Genomic DNA, 21,153 nt, shown 5'->3' with positions numbered 1-21,153 from the left:
AGAATAGATGGAACATTGTGAAAATAGGCAGATTTAAAAATTTAATTTACGAAAAATGTAAATTATGTTTTTTCAAGCATAATGCTTGTACATAGTACTGTAAACACTTGACATGCACTAGATAGATGTCAACATAAAACCCAGTAGTTTTACTTGGTCATATCTCTAGTCATGTATGTTTGTAATAATCTTTTACTAAATGACCAAGCACACACTCGTACCACAGGCCTCTGAGAAATGAAATTTTAAATTAAAAAAATTAAAGGTGCAGATCCTAGTTTCAGCCAATGAAAATGGACATTAACTTTTAGTTAATGTACAAACCTGCAACCCATTTGTATAAGATTATAACAGAGAGAAGCTCAAATCTGTGATGTTTAATAGGGAAAATACTGTTTAAAAATATTTAGAGCTTGTCCCAATAACCATTATTTCTCGGATGAATGTGCGTTTTTAGAATTATTAAAAAAAAAGTGTTTTGGGTATTACAAATACCTGAATGACCAGAGCCATTTCAGGTGTACAATAATGAATATTTTAAATAATTAAATGTAAATACTTCTAATTTAAATGATCAAAAACGGCTTTAATAGTAACAAATAAGTTGTAGTGTTTAAAAACTAGGGTCTGTCACTTTAAACTAGTTGATTTTGCGAAACCTGCAAGGGCCATGTAAATCATGCCTTACACGGGTATCAAACTAAGTCAAAAATATTATTAAATAGTCCGATCCTCTCTTCTTTCTCTTATTTATTTTTGGACTGTCCTTCTAAAATGCTCCAAATTATATAAATATTCGGCCGAGCAGTCAATTCTTTTTATTTTTGGCTTGTAACTTTTTTACTAATTACTATTTTCAAATTCTGCCCATTTTTAACTCTACACATGCACACCCCCCCCCCCCCCCCCCACACACACACACACACACCCCATCCCGAGTCAGGTCACCAATCTTATCGGAGGTCGGACTCTGGATGGGCGTGTTCGAAACCCTAGTGGTATATGGGCACGTTAAACTAGTTACCGATCTATCTATCAAATGGTTGTTAAAGTTACCACATGCCAAGAAAGTCAAAATGTGTTCTTCGTTCTACACAAAATGTTATTAAACTAAAACAACAAAACCAAAATGTTGATTAATTGTGTTGTTCAGATAGACGGTAACTTAGAAAACAGTTCATGAATGAATAACAACTTATCAGGGAGTCTGTGAAGAGATTTTATAGTAGTATTAAGGCCTATTAAAAAGATATGTGTGGTTCTAGTTACATGTGGGAAAACATTAGGGTAGGTAGGCTATAACTTATTTTTAATTTTTTTTTTTAATTTTTTTTTTTATTCCTAAAATCTGTCAAACTGGTCATGGCAAAGATCACCAAAGTAACATTTCAAACAAATGCTGAACTGTCTCACTGTTCTGAAGATCAGTAATTGGAAGAAAAAAACACTTAGGCTCAGCGAAAATGTCAAAATGAATTGTGTCGGTTGGGTAACCGGAACCACACATATTTTTATTTGGCCTAATGAAAATATAAATCTATCTCAACCTATGGATCATCAAGTCTGTATTTTGTGGTAATCTGTACATAGGTTACCAAATATTGCTTATTTTGATGTCTGTCTTATATTTAATGTGCGAACAAGAAATTGACTCAACAAGATTTCTGTGAAAGCCTGACGAACAAAAGCATTATTCTTGCAATTGTTAGAGGCCAGCACCAATTTAGCTGGATTCATTAGAATGAATGAAAGAATGTATGATGATCTGCAGGATGAAATTAGGTAGAAGTTCCATAATATTTTATCCTTTTCATGGAAGCACTATATTCATGTATAATGGCTAAATAAATTTCTGTATTATCAGTGTGTCATGTGACATTCGTTGGACTTGGCTCATTTGCTTGAGGCTAGATTTTTAAAGGGGTATTCTCAAAGCTGCATTTGCCATATTTCACTTTTTTTTTTAAACCCATGTACATGTATTTGTGATAAATGGCTACAAATTAATCAATCCCATATAATTGTAATCTTATAATTATAAATCTTTGCATAATTAATTCAAGGATATGAAAAATTGTAATATGTTGCCTTTCATTATAAACTGTGATTTCCTTTAGAATGCTTCGTGAAAAATATATAGTTCAAAGTAAGTATTCATTACATATTCATTAAAATATTCAAATTCAGCCTGTGACATCACATTTTAATCTTTCATTTACCGTTATTGAAGTTTTCAATAATATAACTTTTAAAAATAATAGCACATGGAATTACAAAATTATTTGGAGGTAATTTTTTGTTGGCAAGGTATAATTTTTACATTTCCAAAGAAAAATTACCGTAATAAATATTTTTCGTCATTATGCAACTTTGAGACTGCCCCTTTAATTACCTATGTTTTTTATATCATTAATTGAAGTACCAATTAGTACAAATGAAGTGTTTTGTCAATGTCAAAACCCAACACTTAAAATATACAGAACAGCAAAAGAAACACAAAATGAACATTAATTTAGTTTTTGTGTCTGTTAAAATTATTAGTGTGAACATTATAAGCCCATTTTGAGTGTCTATTTACCAAAATATTTGCATTATTAAAATATATTAAAAACTTTGCATTTCTTTTGTTGTTCAATATATTGACATTTATTTATGAAGTTAGAGTTTTAAATCTCATTATTGACATGGTAAAAATTTTGCAATTTAAGAAGCATAGCATGTATCCTTTATAACACCATACTATAATACTTTCTTGCTCAGATTAATCATACTCCATTTGTGAAGTAAAAATTTGAATCAATTTGATTTTCCAACTCATCTTCTTCGATTGCAGGACAAATCAAATAACTAGTTTTTGCCTTAAGATACCTGCTTTATTCTACAAAAGTTAGAATGGTGAATGTAGCATTCAGTGTTCAGCCTGAGCAGGATAAAGCCGATATCTAACGCATTAAGCAGGTACTCTATATATTCAGATAACTATCAACAGGGACATAATAGTGCCCACTTACACTAATGTAAACCAATTGGGGGTTTTTAATTGATGTATAAAAATAATAAAAAGCAAGTAATAAACATATGCTTTAATTTGAATGGAAAACAGATTGTTTTGTTTTACCACTGTTTATTAACAGTTGATGCCTAAGAGAATTTGATATTCTATGACTCATTCTCATTAAGATTTTTTACATGATAGTTTGTTGACTTGAGAATTTGCATGATTATGTACAGCTTCTGTTTAAGTAAATCAGATAGTGACTCACACTCTCCAAGCACTACATACATGACACAGATCACCCTGTTATGCAGGAGACAGAAGATAGCATAGACAGGGCACATCATAGTGTCACAAGCTCATAATCTGACAGCAAATGGACACTTGGCTTAAGTCTTGAGTTTAATAAATATACAGAACTTCACATACATTGTTTTCGCTTTCTATTTATTGCACAAGTTTATTTTGTGCAAGAATATATATGAGACTGCGCATCGGTCGAGTGGTATGTTCTTTCACAAAATAAACTAGTGCAATAAATAGGATGCGAAAAAAATGTATGTGAAGTTTTGTATTTATTACATACCCTCTTTTATGTTTTACAAAAAACATTTTTTAATTTAACATCATAACAACATTTTGTTAAATCAATGATCAAAACTCCTTTGATGGATTTACTTAATGTTAAGAATCATACTCTGCGTCAGCCTTGTGTAATGTGTCAAATACGATGTGATGTCATTTTAAAATTATATATGACGTCCGTAAATAAAAGGCGCTAACTGCAGTAAAAAGAAAAAGGGAATTCCCCATTTAAAAGTTCCCGTCCATATCGCACATATATGCAGTACAAAATAAATTTATCACATGGTTTCAAAATGTCTTCACTATAGTAAGGGGACCGGCCTCGGTGGCGTCGTGGTAGGCCATCGGTCTACAGGCTGGTAGGTACTGGGTTCGGATCCCAGTCGAGGCATGGGATTTTTAATCCAGATACCGACTCCAAACCCTGAGTAAGTGCTCCGCAAGGCTCAATGGGTAGGTGTAAACCACTTGCACCGACCAGTGATCCATAACTGGTTCAACAAAGGCCATGGTTTGTGCTATCCTGCCTGTGGGAAGCGCAAATAAAAGATCCCTTGCTGCCAATCGGAAGAGTAGCCCATGTAGTGGCGACAGCGGGTTTCCTCTCAAAATCTGTGTGGTCCTTAACCATATGTCTGACGCGATATAACCGTAAATAAAATGTGTTGAGTGCATCGTTAAATAAAACATTTCTTCTTCTTCACTATAGTAAGATTGAATAGGTATGTAATAAATACAGCTCTAGTCATCCTAGCAACCTCTGCAATTACCTACAGCTTTTGGCAATGCTGTGGAGTTTTTAATTGTCGAAGGCACTTTTTTTTGCTGTGGTCTATATTTGAATTTTTTTCATGGCATGTTTTTTTCTTCTATCAACATTTTCTTAATTGGAGGGTTTGTACTAGGACTATGTCATGAGGTGTTTGATTGTCCATGAAAGTGATAAAAATGCAATATGTCACTATGTCCTATGCACATATGTAATGGTCTTGACACTGGCATTATACTAAAAATTCATCAGAAATCGTCCCGATCACTATAAATATTACTCTAAATATTTATTGCATATCAACCCCACCATATACCCCTTCCCCTTTCATTACATTATATATGAAGATAGTAAAAAATAAATTATTACACAAATGGTGAATGAAAAGGATAGTGACTCACATTTCCATGGGACTACATACGGTACATGACACCTGGTATGCAGGAGGCTGGACTACAGTATAGATGAGGCACATGGTAGCGTCAGCACCTCGTGATTTGATGGCAAATGGACACTTGACTAAACTTTTTTAGTTAACTTTAAAGTTTTATAAATACAAGCTTTAATTGGCATACTAGGGGGGTGTCCATCCCATCCCATCATCAAGTCGATCCCATCATTAAGCAATGCACACACATTTAATGGTCTGCTGACCCTGGCATTACATTACAATGTATACATACATCACAAATGATCCTGATTACTGTACATATACACCACATATCTCCATTACTAAATATTTATTGCATATCAACCACACCATATACCCACCCACCCACCCACCCACTCATTACATTAGGAGTGGAATTTAGCTTAGTTGGTAGAGCGCTCGCCTGAAGTGCTTCAATCATTCGTTCAAAACCCTCGGTAAACCCATTCTCAGATAAAAACCAGTGCCCCATGACTGGTATATCAAAGGCCATAGTATATGCTGTCCTGTCTGGGAAATTGCATATAAAAGATCCTTTGCTAATAATGAAAAAAAAAATGTAGCTGAGACTATTTCCAAATTACCAAATGTTTGACATCCAATAGCTGATGATTGTCAATGTGTTCTAGGGTCGTCTTTAAAGAAAACATACTGTAACTTTAATTTCATTAACTATACTGGTGGAAAAAAAATAAGGGATCACAAAAAAAGTAACAGCAGATGGTGACTGCGACCAAAACCGTCAATTCTAAGTGTCGGACTATTACTGGTTGACAGTTTGACACCATTAGCATCAAGGGGCAGGACGTAGCCAGTGGTAAAGCATTCACTTTATGTGCGGTCAGTCTGGGATCTATCCCTATCAGTGGGCCCATTAGGCTGTTTCTCACTCCAGCCAGTACACCATGACTGGTATATCAAAGGCTGTGGTATGTGTTATCCTGTCTGTGGGATGGTGTATATAAATGATCCCTTGCTGCTAATCGAAAAGAAGTGGTGACAGCGGGTTTCTTCTCTCAATATCTGTGTGGTCCTTAACCATATGTCCAACACCATATGTCCAACACCATATAACAGTAAATAAAATGAGTTGAGTGTGTCATTAAATAAAACATTTCCTTCCTTCCATTGATATCAAATCCCACATTGTAACTTTGTATTAAATACAGACTTTGTTACGCTGGTAGTAAATTAAACGTGGTCTACAATTCCATGTGTTCTCTTATTTCTTTTCATGAGTATATTTACCACATGTTGCATCTATTATTCTAAATATCCAGTTAAATGTGTCCTATCCGACCTCTGTAATCTCAAGACCCCTGGAAATCTCACGGTTGAGAATTGTTCTTTGGAAATCATTTTCAACAACCATTTTTATCTTTGTCTCGAAACATTAATATGTCGAATTGTTGGTTTGGTTCTTCAACATAAAGTTTGACTATATAAAATGGGACGTTCTTGTCAAAAAGACCATGGATGGGAATTAAATTTGTTTCATTTAAATTTTAGGGATTTCATACAGTGATTAATCATTTTCATGGCAATGTCCTTGGGGGGTCAAAATTATGCATTCAGTCATACAAATATCAGTCACTGTTGTTAAAATGCCTTCTTTGGGCTTGAATTCTTTTTTTTTACATTCTTTGGTTTTATATACATTTTGGGGATTTAGTTCATACAATGATTTATAGTTTTCATAGAAATGTGCTAGGGGAGTCAAAATTATGCAATCAGGAACCCAAATGCAGACCGCCTATATTTTTATAGGATCCTATAAAACTCCTATATTGAGATTCATTTCATATATTTGACTCAATTGCTTTGCCAGAATGCTGATGAATATGATATGTTACCGAGTCATATTCTTAGTGAAAGGTAGCCAGCCTGTCGGAAATTCAGAAGATGCTTTGAATGTGGGAGATCTGTATCAAGTGCCAATCGAGATCCTGCTCACCTGATGAGGTGAGGAGGATGTTATACTGATACAAGATGCACCAACTTTCAAAGTATCCTGGATATCACCATGGACTGCTGGCAAGCCTTGGTATATATATTTGTTGAGGTAGTAGATGGTATCTTGTGTACATACACAAGGTAAGAACATAACATTAGTAATGTAAATGTCTTTAGAAATCCATATAAAATGCCTATAATTTTAATAATCGGTCAAAATTTTCCTTTAAAACTCCTATATTTGACCTCAAAATTCCTATAATACCTATATTTTGGTGTGCAAATTCCTATGTACAAGTGACTGGGAGGCCTGCAAATGTCACTGACATTAAAAATCAAAATTGGTTTCTGTGCATTAAAGTGAGCCATTCCCTTATTTGGTTATTTTTAAAATGATTGGTTGATGGTTCTTTAGTTAGATTGAAGTTTATTCAAGCAATATAAAAGAATCTGTCTATTCCTGTAGAACAACAATACACATGTAGTTACAATAAAACCTATCTAATCAATTTGGACAAAGTTCACTAAACTATCACAACTTTGCGATCTTGCAGTACAGTGCTAAAAGACTTGCAAAGAGGATGCTTTGTTGTTTAACAGAGCCTAAGAGAGCTTTGTGAATTAGGCCCCAGATCTTTTCTCCCCTTGGAGTGATTTTTAATTTAAAAAATTGTGATGCCATTAAATATATGTACTTATGTAATTTGTTTATTGTTATTGTTTTTGTTTTTTAATTCACCTTTTATTGCACTGAAGTTTACAATATACATCTATTTCAAATTCAATAACATGTTAAGTAGCCATCTTGGATTTTATAATGTACAAGTTTAACTGTTTGATAAATACATGTGTATATAATATATGTAATTACAATTAATTATAAATAGAAAGTGTTAAGTAGTAATGAATGTGATTAGAAGATGATATGCTACCGTGTACTAAGATTTACTTACATGTGTACATGTGATTTAATTTGGCATTATGACTTTAATTTTGGTAACCTAGAAAGGTTTATTTAAGACTGTATGTATGCTAATATTTTGACAAAAACAGTGCAATATAAATATATACATGCAGTTGGTTTTAGTTATTAATGTGAATGCCTATAAAGATTGTTTGATAACTAATAATAATTATTACAGCCAAATTTTTATTTGGCTTTATACCAGGGAGGGGTGGGATATGGCCCAGTGGTAAAGCACTCACCTGATGTGCGTTCAGTCTAGGATTGATCACCGATGGTGGGCGTATCATGACTGGTATACAGAGGCGAACCTAAATTTTGTGACAGTTATAATTTTATTATATATTAATTTATTTATTTTTACGATCCCCTCCAAACCTCCCCCAAAGTTCCATTGGCTTTCCGCCTCATGTCATTGGGGCCCCTCCTAAATGGATTCTCTGGATCCACCACTGGTATATCAACAGCCGTGGTATGTTCTATCGTGGCTGTGGGATAGTGCGTATAAAAGACCCCTTGCTATTAATAAAACAAATGTAGCAGATTTTCTCTTAAGACTATATGTCAGAATTACCAAATGTTTGACATCCAATAGTCGTGTCGTTAAACAAAACAAACTTTAACTTTTATATCAGGAAACAACTTCTTGACTTGTATTATTAAGACATGGTAACTGAAGTGAAATCTAGATGGTGAAATCTAGATGAATTGCTGTCAGTTTTGTTGGTTAAAAATTATCTATATTGCCACTGACAACAAATGGTTGTTAAGGTTGTTTATAAAGTACTAAAGTGTATTCTGCTGGTGTGCCCCAAGGCTCTGTCTTGGGTCCATTGTTATTCTTAATGTATATTAATGCTGTAGTAAATCTGACAGGATCAAACATTCTCTATACCTCTATATGCATTAAACGGAACAAACTACAAACTGCCGACTGATTGATTGTCATTCAGTAACTCAAAAGTCATCTCCCTCAAATAAGCTAATTTTGCATCTTGACACTGAAGAAATTGTAAAAGATAATTTCATTAAACATTTGAGACTGGTTTTCCTACACATTGGTGAATGAGAGTTTCATATTTTACAGTTCACAACAATCTGTCTTTAGATTTAATTTATAAATATTTATAAATATTTCTATAAAAGTGTTGGGTTAAAGTATGTAGATACTAGGTCCGTACCTTGGTACTGACTCCCAACAAGAGTGAGGTTTAACAGTTTTATGAGGAGTTGTTAAGCCACAATATAGATATCTCTCTCACTAACCTTGAACAACTAAACATTAACTCACTATCTTGGGCACCATTCCACGAAGCGATCTTAGCACTAAGACCGTATGCACTTAAGGAGTACAAAGGAGAGCATGTTTGAAACTCAGTTGGATATAAGCATGAAAATACATTGAAATGAATGAACAAATGAATGAATTAAAACAAATAATATAGGCTCTTTTTCTCTCTCACTTTATCTCTCTGTCTGTCTCTCCCTTTCTCTCTCCATCCCTCTCCCCCCCCCCCTCTCTCTCTCGCTGTCTGTCTCTCTCCATACCTCCCTCTCTGTATGTCTGTCTCTCTCTCCATCCCTCTCTCTGTGTGTGTGTGTGTGTGTGTGTGTCTTCTTCCCTCCCTCCCTCCTATCTCCCTCCCATCCCCCAACATGCCTGCATGCCTCTGTCCATCTCCGTTTGCGTATATTGTGTAGCTTTTCGGGTTCATTCCAAACATAAAACATCCCCAAACCCATTCCCACCCACCCCCACAAAAAAAGTGAACAGAAACAGAACGGTCAACAAAAAACAATTGACATAAGAGAACTCATTAAAAAAAAAGTTGCGTACACACATACACAAATAATTAAAGCGACGTTTTTGCTAAAGTTTACACTAATTTTAAGCTAGAAATTCCCCAATCCAATTGTAAACGTTCTGCAGTTTTCTACTCGTTATACCCTTCAAACCTACTATACATGTAAGTCTGTGGTATTTAAACATGTATCCGCATGTATCGTAAACTGTAGGGAGAGGTCTTGATATAGGCTAAGGCTGTTGATCAATCCCAGTATATTTTTGTGAAATAAGTATTATTTAAACCAATATACATGTATACTGCCTATTTAATTGTTTAGAATTTAATTGTATATATAGCAGAGAGCGGACCCTACCCCCTAGAAGAATAAGAAAAATTTTAAGATTAAAATTTCCTTCTTTTTTATTTGTCTTCTTGGAAAATACCCAATTTTACTAATACTGAGCCCTAATTCTTGTTTTACTGCCAAACTTCAACCCCACCTCCCGTTTATTTTAGACCCGCTTTTCATACACACGTTTGCGTGTGCGATTTTATCGGTGTGCGGTTTTTGGCGCGGTACAGACGCGGAACATTAAAAATGAATACATTAAAAAATTGGCCTAATAATAAATAGAAAATTCTACGTTTATCAACAGCAGTGTTTCAAAAATCGCGCATACAAAAAAAAAAAAAAAGGAGTAGAAAACCTGTTCATACAGCTCATAATACCCGACCATAATCGATTTCTCCGCACACGTGTCGGGAAGAACGTGCGTTTCCCAGCACGTGTGCCACTGCCCGCATTTCAAGCTTAATTGCATTGAATATATTCTACTCATTTCTGTTTGAAAATGTCTATTTAAAAGAGTAGAAAAGAGCTTATTTTTCTTTTCTTCAAAAATGCATGCACCCAAAATATGAGGGCGTACTGCATTATACAAATATATTCGATTTCTCTTTCTCGTGTATACAATTAATAATGTTAAAGATAGCTGATGATAACTTAGGTAGCAATCACAAACGAGTTTATTAAAAATATGTTTGTAGCATTAGTAAGCCGTGTTATAAATTAATAGGTGAGATTGCAAGGCGGATACAATTTAACTCCCCCAAAGTTTCAAAATTGCCTTCCAAAATTATTTATTAACTTTGAAATGTAAGCATTGGACCTATACCATCAACAACCGGCCTCGTTGGCGTCATGGTTAGGCCATCGGTCTACAGGCTGGTAGGTACTGGGTTGGGATCCCAGTCGAGGCATGGGATTTTTAAACCAGATACGAACTCCAAACCCTGAGTGAGTGCTCCGCAAGTCTCATGTAGGTGTAAACCACTTGCACCGACCAGTGATCCATAACTGGTTCAACAAAGGCCATGGTTTGTGCTATCCTGCCTGTGGGAAGCGCAAATAAAAGATCCCTTGTTGCCTGTCGTAAAAGAGTAGCCTATGTTAAATAAAACAAACTCTTCTTTTTATATACCATCAACTATATATCCATAAAAAATAACAATAAATAAATAAATAAACTATTTAATTTACGAGAAGAAAAGCAAAACAGAAAAATATTTAGTGGATGATATGTTGCCTACAAATTTACGGTCTGTCTCCGACGGCCCTCTATCCAGTCGATTTTATGATTTGTTACGATATGATAAAACAGGAATCAAGTTGTACTGAACGCGACCCTGTTTATACGTCACAACTTCAACAGTCACGAGTTATTATTGCAAAGATTATTTATTATAACTTATTTATTACAAATAAATGTAAAAATAGCGCAATATGACACATGTAACTATGATGGAACACCCAGTAACATTTTAAAGATGTAATCGATCGACATACTGTGCGGACATTTTGGTTTATATCAAATAGGCCTAGTTGGATAAATTACCCCCATTCCCTCCCTACGCCGCTCCTCGTTTTCACCCCAGGCGCTGATTTAGAAGGGATGCCCAAGGGGCCCGGGCCCTCTGTTTTTTTTTTGTCAATTAATTTTGTGTTTGTTTATTATAATCTGAACTACATAGGCTAAATGTATCTTCAATAATGTTAAAAGTTAAAGTTTATTTTGTTTAACGAGTCTATAACGATTTTTTTTTGGTTTAACGACATCACTAGAGCTCATTGATTACTTAATCATCAGCTATTGGATGTCAAACATTTGGTAATTCTGACACAGTCATCAGAGAAAACCCACTACATTTTTTCATTAGCACCAAGGGATATTTATATGCACTTTCCCATAGATAGGACAGCAAACACCACGGCCTTTGACCAATTGTGGTGCACTGGTTGGAAGGGGGAAAAACACAATCAGCTGAATGGATCCACCGAGATGGTTCGATCCTGCGATGCAAGCACCTCAAGCGAGCACTCAACCGACTGTGCTAAATCCCGTCCCGGACGTGACAAGTTACGCCACTGTTATGTGCAGCACATTACAACCTTGAAATTCCCGTGTTAGACTATTTATGCAATGATTCTGTATGGGATCGATTCATTGGTAATTATTTATAGCAAAAAGAGTTAAAAGTTTGTCTTGTATAACGACACTACTAGAGCACATTGATTTATTAATCATCGGCTATTGGATGTCAAACATTTTGTAATTCTGACACGTAGTCATCAGAGGAAACCCGCTACGGGGGGGGGGGGGGGGATGAAATCCGAAATTTTTTATAGAAACTTGATGAAAAAAAAATTCTTAACCGTTTAAGGATTATTATACTATTAACTACTCAGTTGCCCTCTCCCCCCAACAAAAAATCCTAGCTACGGCCCTGAACCCGCTTCATTTTTCCATTTAGTAGCTTTTATATGCACAATTCCACAGACAGGGTAGCATATACCACGACCTTTAATATATCGTAGTGCATTGGCTGACGGGGATCGATCCAAGAATCGGAAATGTCAGAACAAATTTGATATTGGGGCGGCGGAGAGAGTGGGTGTGAGAGGGGTCTTCCCCTCTTGCAGATGGTGCTGCAGGGGTGTTCCCGTTTGAATAATTTTCAAAAATATCTATTTTCGTGCGATATTGTCAGTATATTAGTAAAGTGTCGATACTGTCAGAATATTAAACAGAAAGAACACATGTACGAGTGTATTATACATACACACACACACACACATATATATATATATATATATATATATATATATATATATATATATATATATATATATATCCGCTCCTTCCGCCCATGAGGATGACTGCGCTACTGGACTACGTCCCGCCGCCTTATTTATAGCAAATATAAAGAGATAATTTGCTTCTAAAAGAAAAATGTAGGCTACCAAGTTTCCTCGGAAAACTATGTGTCAGAATTACGGTACCATAATAGTTATGCTACACAGTGTGAAAACTATACAACTGTAGGGTTTCTTCTTTTAAACAGTTTATATGAATCCATTAGCCGAGGAGCGGGACGTAGCCCAGTTGTAAAGCGCTCGCTTGATGCGCAGTCGGTTTTGGATCGATCTCCGTCGGTGGGCCCATTAGGCTATTTCTCGTTCCAGCCAGTGCACCACGACTGGTATATCAAAGGCGGTGGTATGTACTGTCCTGTGGGATGGTGCATATAAAAGATCTCTTACTGCTAATTAAAAATAGTAGCCCATGAAGTGACGACAGCAGGTTTCCTCCCCAATATCTGTGTGGTCCTTCACCATATGTCTGACGCCATATAACCGTAAATAAAAATATGTTGAGTGCGTTGTTAAATAAAACATATCCAGATGTTTTATGGGGTGGAGTTCAGCTCAATTATTATAACGTTCACCAGAGATGCTCGAGTCGTAGGATCAAATCACCTTGGTGGGCCAATTGGGGTTTCCCCCTCTCATCTAGTGCCCCACATGGCTGGTACCAGTAAATCAACTGCTGTGGTATGTACTGTTTTGTCTGTGGAAAAGTGCATATAAAAGATATTTTACTACTAATGGAAAAAATTTAGCGGGTTTCCTCTCTATGACTGTCAAAATTACCATATGTTTGACATCCAGTAGCCGATGATTAATAAATCAATGTGCTCTAGTGGTGTCGTTAAACAAAACAAAATAAACAAACTTCCACTACGGCACTAGGCGATGATTAAGGCGATATATCATAGTCCCATATAGTTTGCTATTAAATGTACCTTTCAGGACAGCACATACCAAGGCTTTTGATACACATATCATGGGTCACTGGCTCGGCAATACATAATTAATGTTACACGCTCTCCCCATTTTAAATATGGATTAGCGCCTTCACCCATCCAATGCTTAGTTAGAGAACCGAATGTCGTGTTGCGATGCCGGCCGTGCTATTACCAATCATATACATTAGCATCGTAAACTGGTATCTGATTTTCACCAACTGGCTTCCAGTGCAAGTCAAGCACAGAAGGATGTGGGAGCGGCGCGCCAACTTGAAAGCGAACAATGACTCACAACACACACGATAACGGTTACCGCTCATTGACAGCCAACCTACACGGGTTCGCTTCCTAGTGGGCAAATACTCCCCACCAGAATGACTTAGGACTAGTTTCTGTGGATATGGATGCCATTCTGAGGAAGAAATCGGATTTGTCGCTACACGGTAAGTGAATGTAGGTTAAATCGATCGTGCCAGCGCGTGTAAAGTCGATCTAGTCGGTCATGGATGAGTAGGGGACGGGAGCACACACACAGACATAGACACAGACACAGAGTTTCTTTGTTGTCACAGAACAGCTGATGTGGCGTGTGAGTAACCGACGTCTTGGCTTGTCCCTGCCCACAATGCGAAGTAGTCATACTAGTAATAAATCCAGCAGTGGGTTTTTTTTCTAAACCAGTCAGTGATATATTATAAGGTCGCTGTGACTTGATTTCCACATAGCCGAGAAGCATGTTCAAACAATGTTGAATGTGTAACACTAAGAATTGTTGTTTGAGATGTTAAACATTATCGGATATATTTCATAATATAGTCATTGGGCTAAACAGGATAGTATATTGAGGGTTGGAAGCTAAGCAATAATTCTCTTAATAAGGGAGCTATAGACCCCCCCCCCCCCACCCCTCCCCTAGTTATGACAATGGTGTGTCTGTCAGTGTCATGAGGTCTATGTTTATGTCATTATTGGTGTGTGTGTGTGTGTGTGTGTGTCTGTGTATGTATGTATGTGTGTGTGTGTGTGTACATGCATGCATATATATATGTGTTTGGGTGGGATGTAGTCTAGTGGAAAAGAACTCGACTGATGCATAGTCAGTCTAGGATCAATCCCCGTTGGTGGGCCCAATGGGCTATTTTTCATTCCAGCCAGTGCACAATGACTGGTTTAGAAAATGCCATGGTATATATGGTATCCTGTCTATGGGATGATGCATATAAAAGATCCCTTGTTACTAATAGGAAAATGTAGCAGCTTTTCTCTAACTTTTAGGACTATATGTCAGAATTACCAAATGTTAGACATCCAATACCCGATGATTAATAAATCAATGTGCTCTAGTGGTGTCATTAAACAAAGCAACCTTTAACTTTAACTTTAGCATGCATGTATGTGTTAATTGGGCTACTGACATAGTATTTAGTAAGATGAATCGAGGAACATTTTGTTCAGTATCGCTTTGCAGTTCGCTAGTCAAGTTTCAGAGATTGCTATGTACACAATTTTAAACATTAAATAGTAGTTGCTAATAAATTTTCTGTTGACTAAAAATATCGCTAGCAGGGCTAGCTTTGGCATTCGCCAATTGCTAATTTAAAAAACAATTGGCGAATTTTATTTTAATTTGGCAAAATAATTTCATGTAATAATTTATATTTTGTTACAAAATAACTGTGTTTCTGCCATTTTTGAAGTTTAACAGATAATTTGGCAAAATAATTTCATGTAATAATTTATATTTTGTTACAAAATAACTGTGTTTCTGCAGTTTTTGAAGTTTAACAGATGATTTGGCAAAATTATCTCCTGACCCAGAGCTAGCAGTGGCTAATCATGATTTTGAAAACAAAATGTTCCGTGTGGGTCAGGGAGATCATTGAGTAGCTAGGATTTTGTATTGAAAGAGGATGAGAATGCTCTCCCCATCCCCACGACCAATTTGCATGTTGTGCATGTTTGAATGAGGAGTTAATTCCCTGTTTCTGCCATTTTACATATGCTTGAGCAGTTCTTTGCAGTCCAGACGCGGAAGTGGTCCTAACAATGCGACAAGCACTCTCATAAGAGTTAAAACGCCAAGGAGACTGAAAACTGCATAGATCTGCGAATATAATTAGGATTCTTATTGATTTGTATTCTACATTTACATGTTCATGCGTTGAGGCTTTAAATCACGTGGCATTACCATAAAACAAAGATAATTGGTCTATGTCATAAACGATTGATTAATTCCCACAGCGACACAAGTTGTCTATATGTTTGAAATATGCCCATTTTTATACAAGTTATCACTTGAATACCCAGTGTATGTTTTGTTATTAGGTCTTGTTTCATCAGTATAAATAATTAATATAGATAACTGAAGGCCATTAGTTACTTTGAAAGGAATGGGAAGAAAATGTTTGTTTAACAACAGCTGAGTACATGTCATTGTTAAACTAAGGCTATTTGGTGTCTAGGTTATTTTAACACTTAGGGGTTGGGGAGAGAGATAGACAGAGAGGCTTTCTGCATAATTTGAGGCAAGACTTCTGAACATTCCAGCATTCAGTTCATTCAGGTTTAGGTTTAGGGTTAAGGTTAGTGATAGTATTAGCATGCATGCTGGAACCTTTGGAAGTCTTTCCTAATTTGAGTTATGTTACTATGTAGTGAAAACAAAACATATTGTAAGTTTTCCTACTATATAGTCCGCCCCATCATTCTATCAAAATGTTTCTTTGTAAATAATTTCAACTTGGTTTGATGTAAGAAGAAAATTAAAAGTGTTTTGGATTTAAAAAAAAAATACAACAGCTATTTTTGTGTGCAAATAATTTATAGTGAATTCCATAGCATGGAAAAGGTGTTCTCTGTGGGACGGACTGTAGGTGATTATGGGTTTTGAAATCTTTTGAAACTGGACACTGCATTTCATGCAGTAGCTTTGACAAAATTTAAACATCATTTCTTTCACTTTAATATTTCAAAAAATTATAAACATGTATCTCATTAATTTCCAAGATTTTAGGGTATGCAATTTTACCCTTCATACCCTGTAGCAGAAACCCTGGGGTGGGGCACCAATGTCAATTGCTGTAGTTATGATATGAATGGGCGTCTTAGCTGAAACAGGTGGAGATAACTCTATTCCAGATGGCGCGACGATTGACAGGGTCCAAAATAAAGCTGGTTTGCCTCTGACTGGAAATTCAGGTTATAAGCGGCCCTCCCCTGTGAATGACTTTTTTAGTTTCTTTTACGTATCAGTTTTTTTTTTCACAGTAATGGTAATACATGAACGAGCATGCCCATGACAACAAATCGGATGTTGATTGCGCGAACCATGCACGAGAAAACCAAAGTGAACGGAATTTTGAAGCATAACGCAGTTAGGGACGTTGACGATATCCCTTGTTGCTAATGGAAACATGTAGCCGGCTTTTCATATATATTTATTGATTATTATTACACATGTCTTACATATATTTTCTTTATTATTACTTACTTCCCCCCTCATATCTCAGTACACGTGTAGACAAACGTCAACTGGTAACCATTCACTGCAGTGTATACTATAGACCGTCATGTGCAGAACCGTGCTGTGTAGGAACGTCATCACTATATATATTTTTTAATACTCGCACACGCACATGTTGGAGATATATATTCTTTTTTTCCCCGAGTATTTTATCCAAAATATACATATATTTTCTTTATATACAAAATATATATTTATTCCCTTTACTGTTAATGTGTTTTCCACCATATCTAAGTATATAAAATACTAGACCGCCCTGTGTAGGAACGATACAAAATATATATTTATTCCCTTTACTGTTAATGTGTTTTCCCAACCAAATATCTAAGTATATAAAAATATCTAGACCAACCCTGTGTAGGAAATGCGTACTGTACAGAGCCGTGTTCATTATATATGATTTTACAATACTATTGAAGACAATAACCATATATTTTCTTTATTATTATTCACTGCAGCGTATACTATAGACCGTCCTGTACAGAGCCGATACGGTTTTGGTCCCTTATGATCGTGATATAACAAAGAATGACAAAGCAATGAAAAAATACAGCTATTGTCCTAGTTTGTTGGACCCTGACGAGTGACGCGCCACCTGTTTTATTATCTCCCCTGTTCTGAGCTAAGACGCCCATTACTTTAGGTCAGGGCCTTTATTGATGGCAGTGTTTTGCTGCTGGATTACCATCAGACTGTGTGTCCCCCAGGATTTTTGTTCAGAGGGTTGGCAAAATAGTTTGACGTAAACTGAGCCCCAAAGGGGGTGGAAATGCTAGAGGGGTTTGGGGGCATCCTCCCCTGTAAAATTTTTTTTAATTTTTAGTTTCTTTTAGATGCTTTCTGGTTTGGGAACATGCTCACCTGTAATGTTTGTAAAAAAAATTTTTAGTTGCTTTCAGATGCATTATGGTTTGGGGGCATGCTAGCTCCCCAGTAACACCCATTTGGCTCCCCCCCCCCCCCCCCCCGTCCCAACCCGTGTCCCACAGCTGGTATATCAAAGGCTGTTGTATGTGCTGCCCTGTATGTGGGGAAAGTGCATTTAAAAGATCCCTTGTTGCTAATGGAAACATGTAGCAGATTTTCTCTGAAAACTATGAGTCACATTTACCAAATGTCTTGACATCCAATAGTTGATGATTAATTAATCAATGTGCTCTAGTGGTGTCCAGTGCTTTAGATCTCACTAATTTGGGCACAATGGATACTTTTTTTCTTTTCTGAGCACAGAAAAGTCGTTTTAGTTCAGTACTGCTATTAACAGCTGGTGGAGAGTTGTCGATATTCAAAATTGCATTACAAGTTATTTTAATGTCATGATTATTTTGGGCATATGTATTTCGAGCACAACGTTTATCACCTCAACTTTGATGTAATCTAAAGCCCTGGGTGTTGTTAAAAAAAAAAATATATATATTGTGAGTGCTCCGTTACTAAGCTACATCCAGAATAACACAATATATTGGTATGTGACATTTTGTTTTAATAGAAACCAAATGGGAATTCATATTTCACTGTTTTTCCATCAGTTCATTGATCTGAAACCAACTTCCTGGTTGTGACAATGCGATATGTCTGAACCTGTTCCTTATTAGTTTGAGGTTACAATTTTATTGAAGAGTCAGCTAACCAGTTATAATTATTCATGAAATAAATGCATTACTACAGGGCAAATACAATTGTATCATATCATGTGTCTGCTGCATGTGTGTTCCATGTGTGCATCACATGTTTTATGTGGGTCGAGATGTAGCCGAATGGTAAAGTGCTCACTTAATGCACAGTCGGTTTGGGATCGATACCCGTCGGTGGGCCCATTGGGCTATTTCTCACTTCAGCCAGTACACCACGACTGGTACATCAGAGGCTGTGGTATGTGCTATCCTGTCTATGGGATGGTGCATATAAAAGATCCTTTGCTGCTAATTGAAAAGAATAGCCCATGAAGTGGTAACAGCGGGTTTCCTCCCCAATATCTGTGTGGTCCTTCACCATATGTCTGACGCCATATAACCGTAAATAAAAATGTGTTGAGTGCGTCGTCGAGATAAAACACGCTGCCGTCGCCAGGCTGTTCGAAACCATTTCCAGATGTTTTATGGGGTGGGGTTCAGCTCAATTAGTACGGTATAATGTTCACCTAAGGTGCTTGGGTTGTAGGATCAAATCACCTTGGTGGGCCCATTGGGGTTTTCTCCTCCCATCTAGTGCCCCATATGACTGGTACCAGTAAATCAACTGCTGTGGTATGTGCTGTTTTGTCTGTGGAAAAGTGCATATAAAAGATCCTTTGCTGCCAATGAAAAAATGTTTATGTAGTGGATTTTCTCTAAGACTAAAAAAATTACCAAAATGTTTGATATTCAATAACCAATGATTAATAATAAATCAATGTGCTCTAGTGGTGTCATTTAACAAAACATGGATTAACTTTTTGTGTGCTGTATTCATCACTCTGATTCACTTGGTACGGATATTGGGGGGGGGGGGGATAACCATGCCCCCCGGCCAACCTTCATTGCTCTAGGTCAACTTTTTTGGCATTCCACCACATTATATAGAGTTCCTGTCTCCCCACAACATGACTCACACGACAATGTGGTTAGTACCCCCCAGGGGTGGATTCCCACACTATAAACGATGTTCTAATGTGGATCATGCCTGAGGACAACCTTTAGGGTGAGCAGTCACCTCTCTCTCTATACTTTGAGAGGATTTGTGCTTTTTTGTAAATGGAGGGAGACATGATAAAAATGTTGGTAATATATCATCAATGTAATACACTCTGAAACTTATTTGGTTAAAAAATTTTGACCCTTAAATTCTTTTGAGTAGTATATAGTTTCAACATCTTTATTTGTATGTTGAATTTATTCATCATGAAAAAGTCTGTGAAACAACAACGTGTAATCCATAAAAATGTTATACATATTTAAAAATGAAAATAATTAATACCTAAATTAATATAAATAATTAATACCCAAAATTAATACATAAGAAATATGTTCATCTACTGTTTGAATGATTATGTCACGAACAAAGACATATTTTGGTGAACAGGTTGATGTACAAATAACTTCATCACATCTGTTTTGATAATGATTTCAATATTAGCTGAAAATCACATAAAGTGGGATAATAATGCTCTGTTCTTTTATGTTTGCATTCGTGTGTAACAGACCAATTGCTTCTGTTGGCCGATAATGATTTTCATTGTCATACAGGGTTACAGATATTGTAAATATATAATTTTATATCATGACAAAAGTGTAATAAAGAACATAGTCATATTCGTATTCTTATGAGAGGTGATATTCATAACAAAATGAACTATAAAAAACCCCAACTCTCTTCAGTAAAATTGCAAATTAAATTTTAATTAAAAATATTATTAGATGTATATGAAATAAACAATAGAATTACTCAAAATTATACCCAGTCAGTTGTACATTTTACTTTTAGCACCAACCACGTGTGTAGTTTGGACAAGACAACCCTCGATCTCCCTGAGCCTGTCTCATGATTTTATAGCACCAGAGTGTCACTTCGAACTCTCCGATACTTAACACTTAATTATTATTTATGAATAGATGTATCTCAAGTTCTTCACCAATCATCCGTGACTGTGAACAGTGCAATTAGTCACTGTTTTTACAAAGTAACATTTATTTTGCCTGAAGAACATTATCAGGGTGAGGAATTAGTCACTGGCAATGTCAGAGGTTATGTCCGGGATGGGCGTGCCTGTACCTTCATTGGATATGGGCACGTTAACAGAGTTCCCATATCCCATTATCAGGGTGAAGTCAAGCTGATCAAAGAGAAGTTTTGGCTCATTTCACCCGCTCGCGTGTGCCTTGTTGGGTACTCCAATGCTCTGATTGAATAACCTGATGAGAATGTACCCTCCTACCCCGGAGCTGGTCACTGACGAGGTCAATGTTTAGGTCCGGGGTTGGCGTGCCTGAACCTTTAAGGATATGGGCACGTTAATAGAGTTC

General features: G+C 36.3%; 1 protein-coding gene across 2 annotated transcripts in view; it reads left to right on the top strand.

Moving 5' to 3' along the window:
- The first annotated feature begins 13,916 nt into the window (after nucleotides 1-13,916).
- The window catches only part of LOC121370367 (unconventional myosin-VIIb-like), a 162,006-nt gene continuing 154,769 nt past the window's right edge, over nucleotides 13,917-21,153 (top strand). For both annotated transcript variants that reach the window (XM_041495534.1, XM_041495533.1), the window contains exon 1: nucleotides 13,917-14,072. In XM_041495534.1, coding sequence (XP_041351468.1) covers nucleotides 14,030-14,072 — 43 coding nt within the window. In that variant the 5' untranslated portion in view covers nucleotides 13,917-14,029. The remainder of the gene's footprint in view (nucleotides 14,073-21,153) is intronic.

Source organism: Gigantopelta aegis, chromosome 4, assembly GCF_016097555.1.
Source record: "Gigantopelta aegis isolate Gae_Host chromosome 4, Gae_host_genome, whole genome shotgun sequence".
NCBI lineage: Eukaryota > Metazoa > Mollusca > Gastropoda > Neomphalida > Peltospiridae > Gigantopelta > Gigantopelta aegis.
The sequence above is the reverse complement of the archived record's forward strand: the minus strand, read 5'-3'. Positions and strand labels throughout refer to the sequence as shown.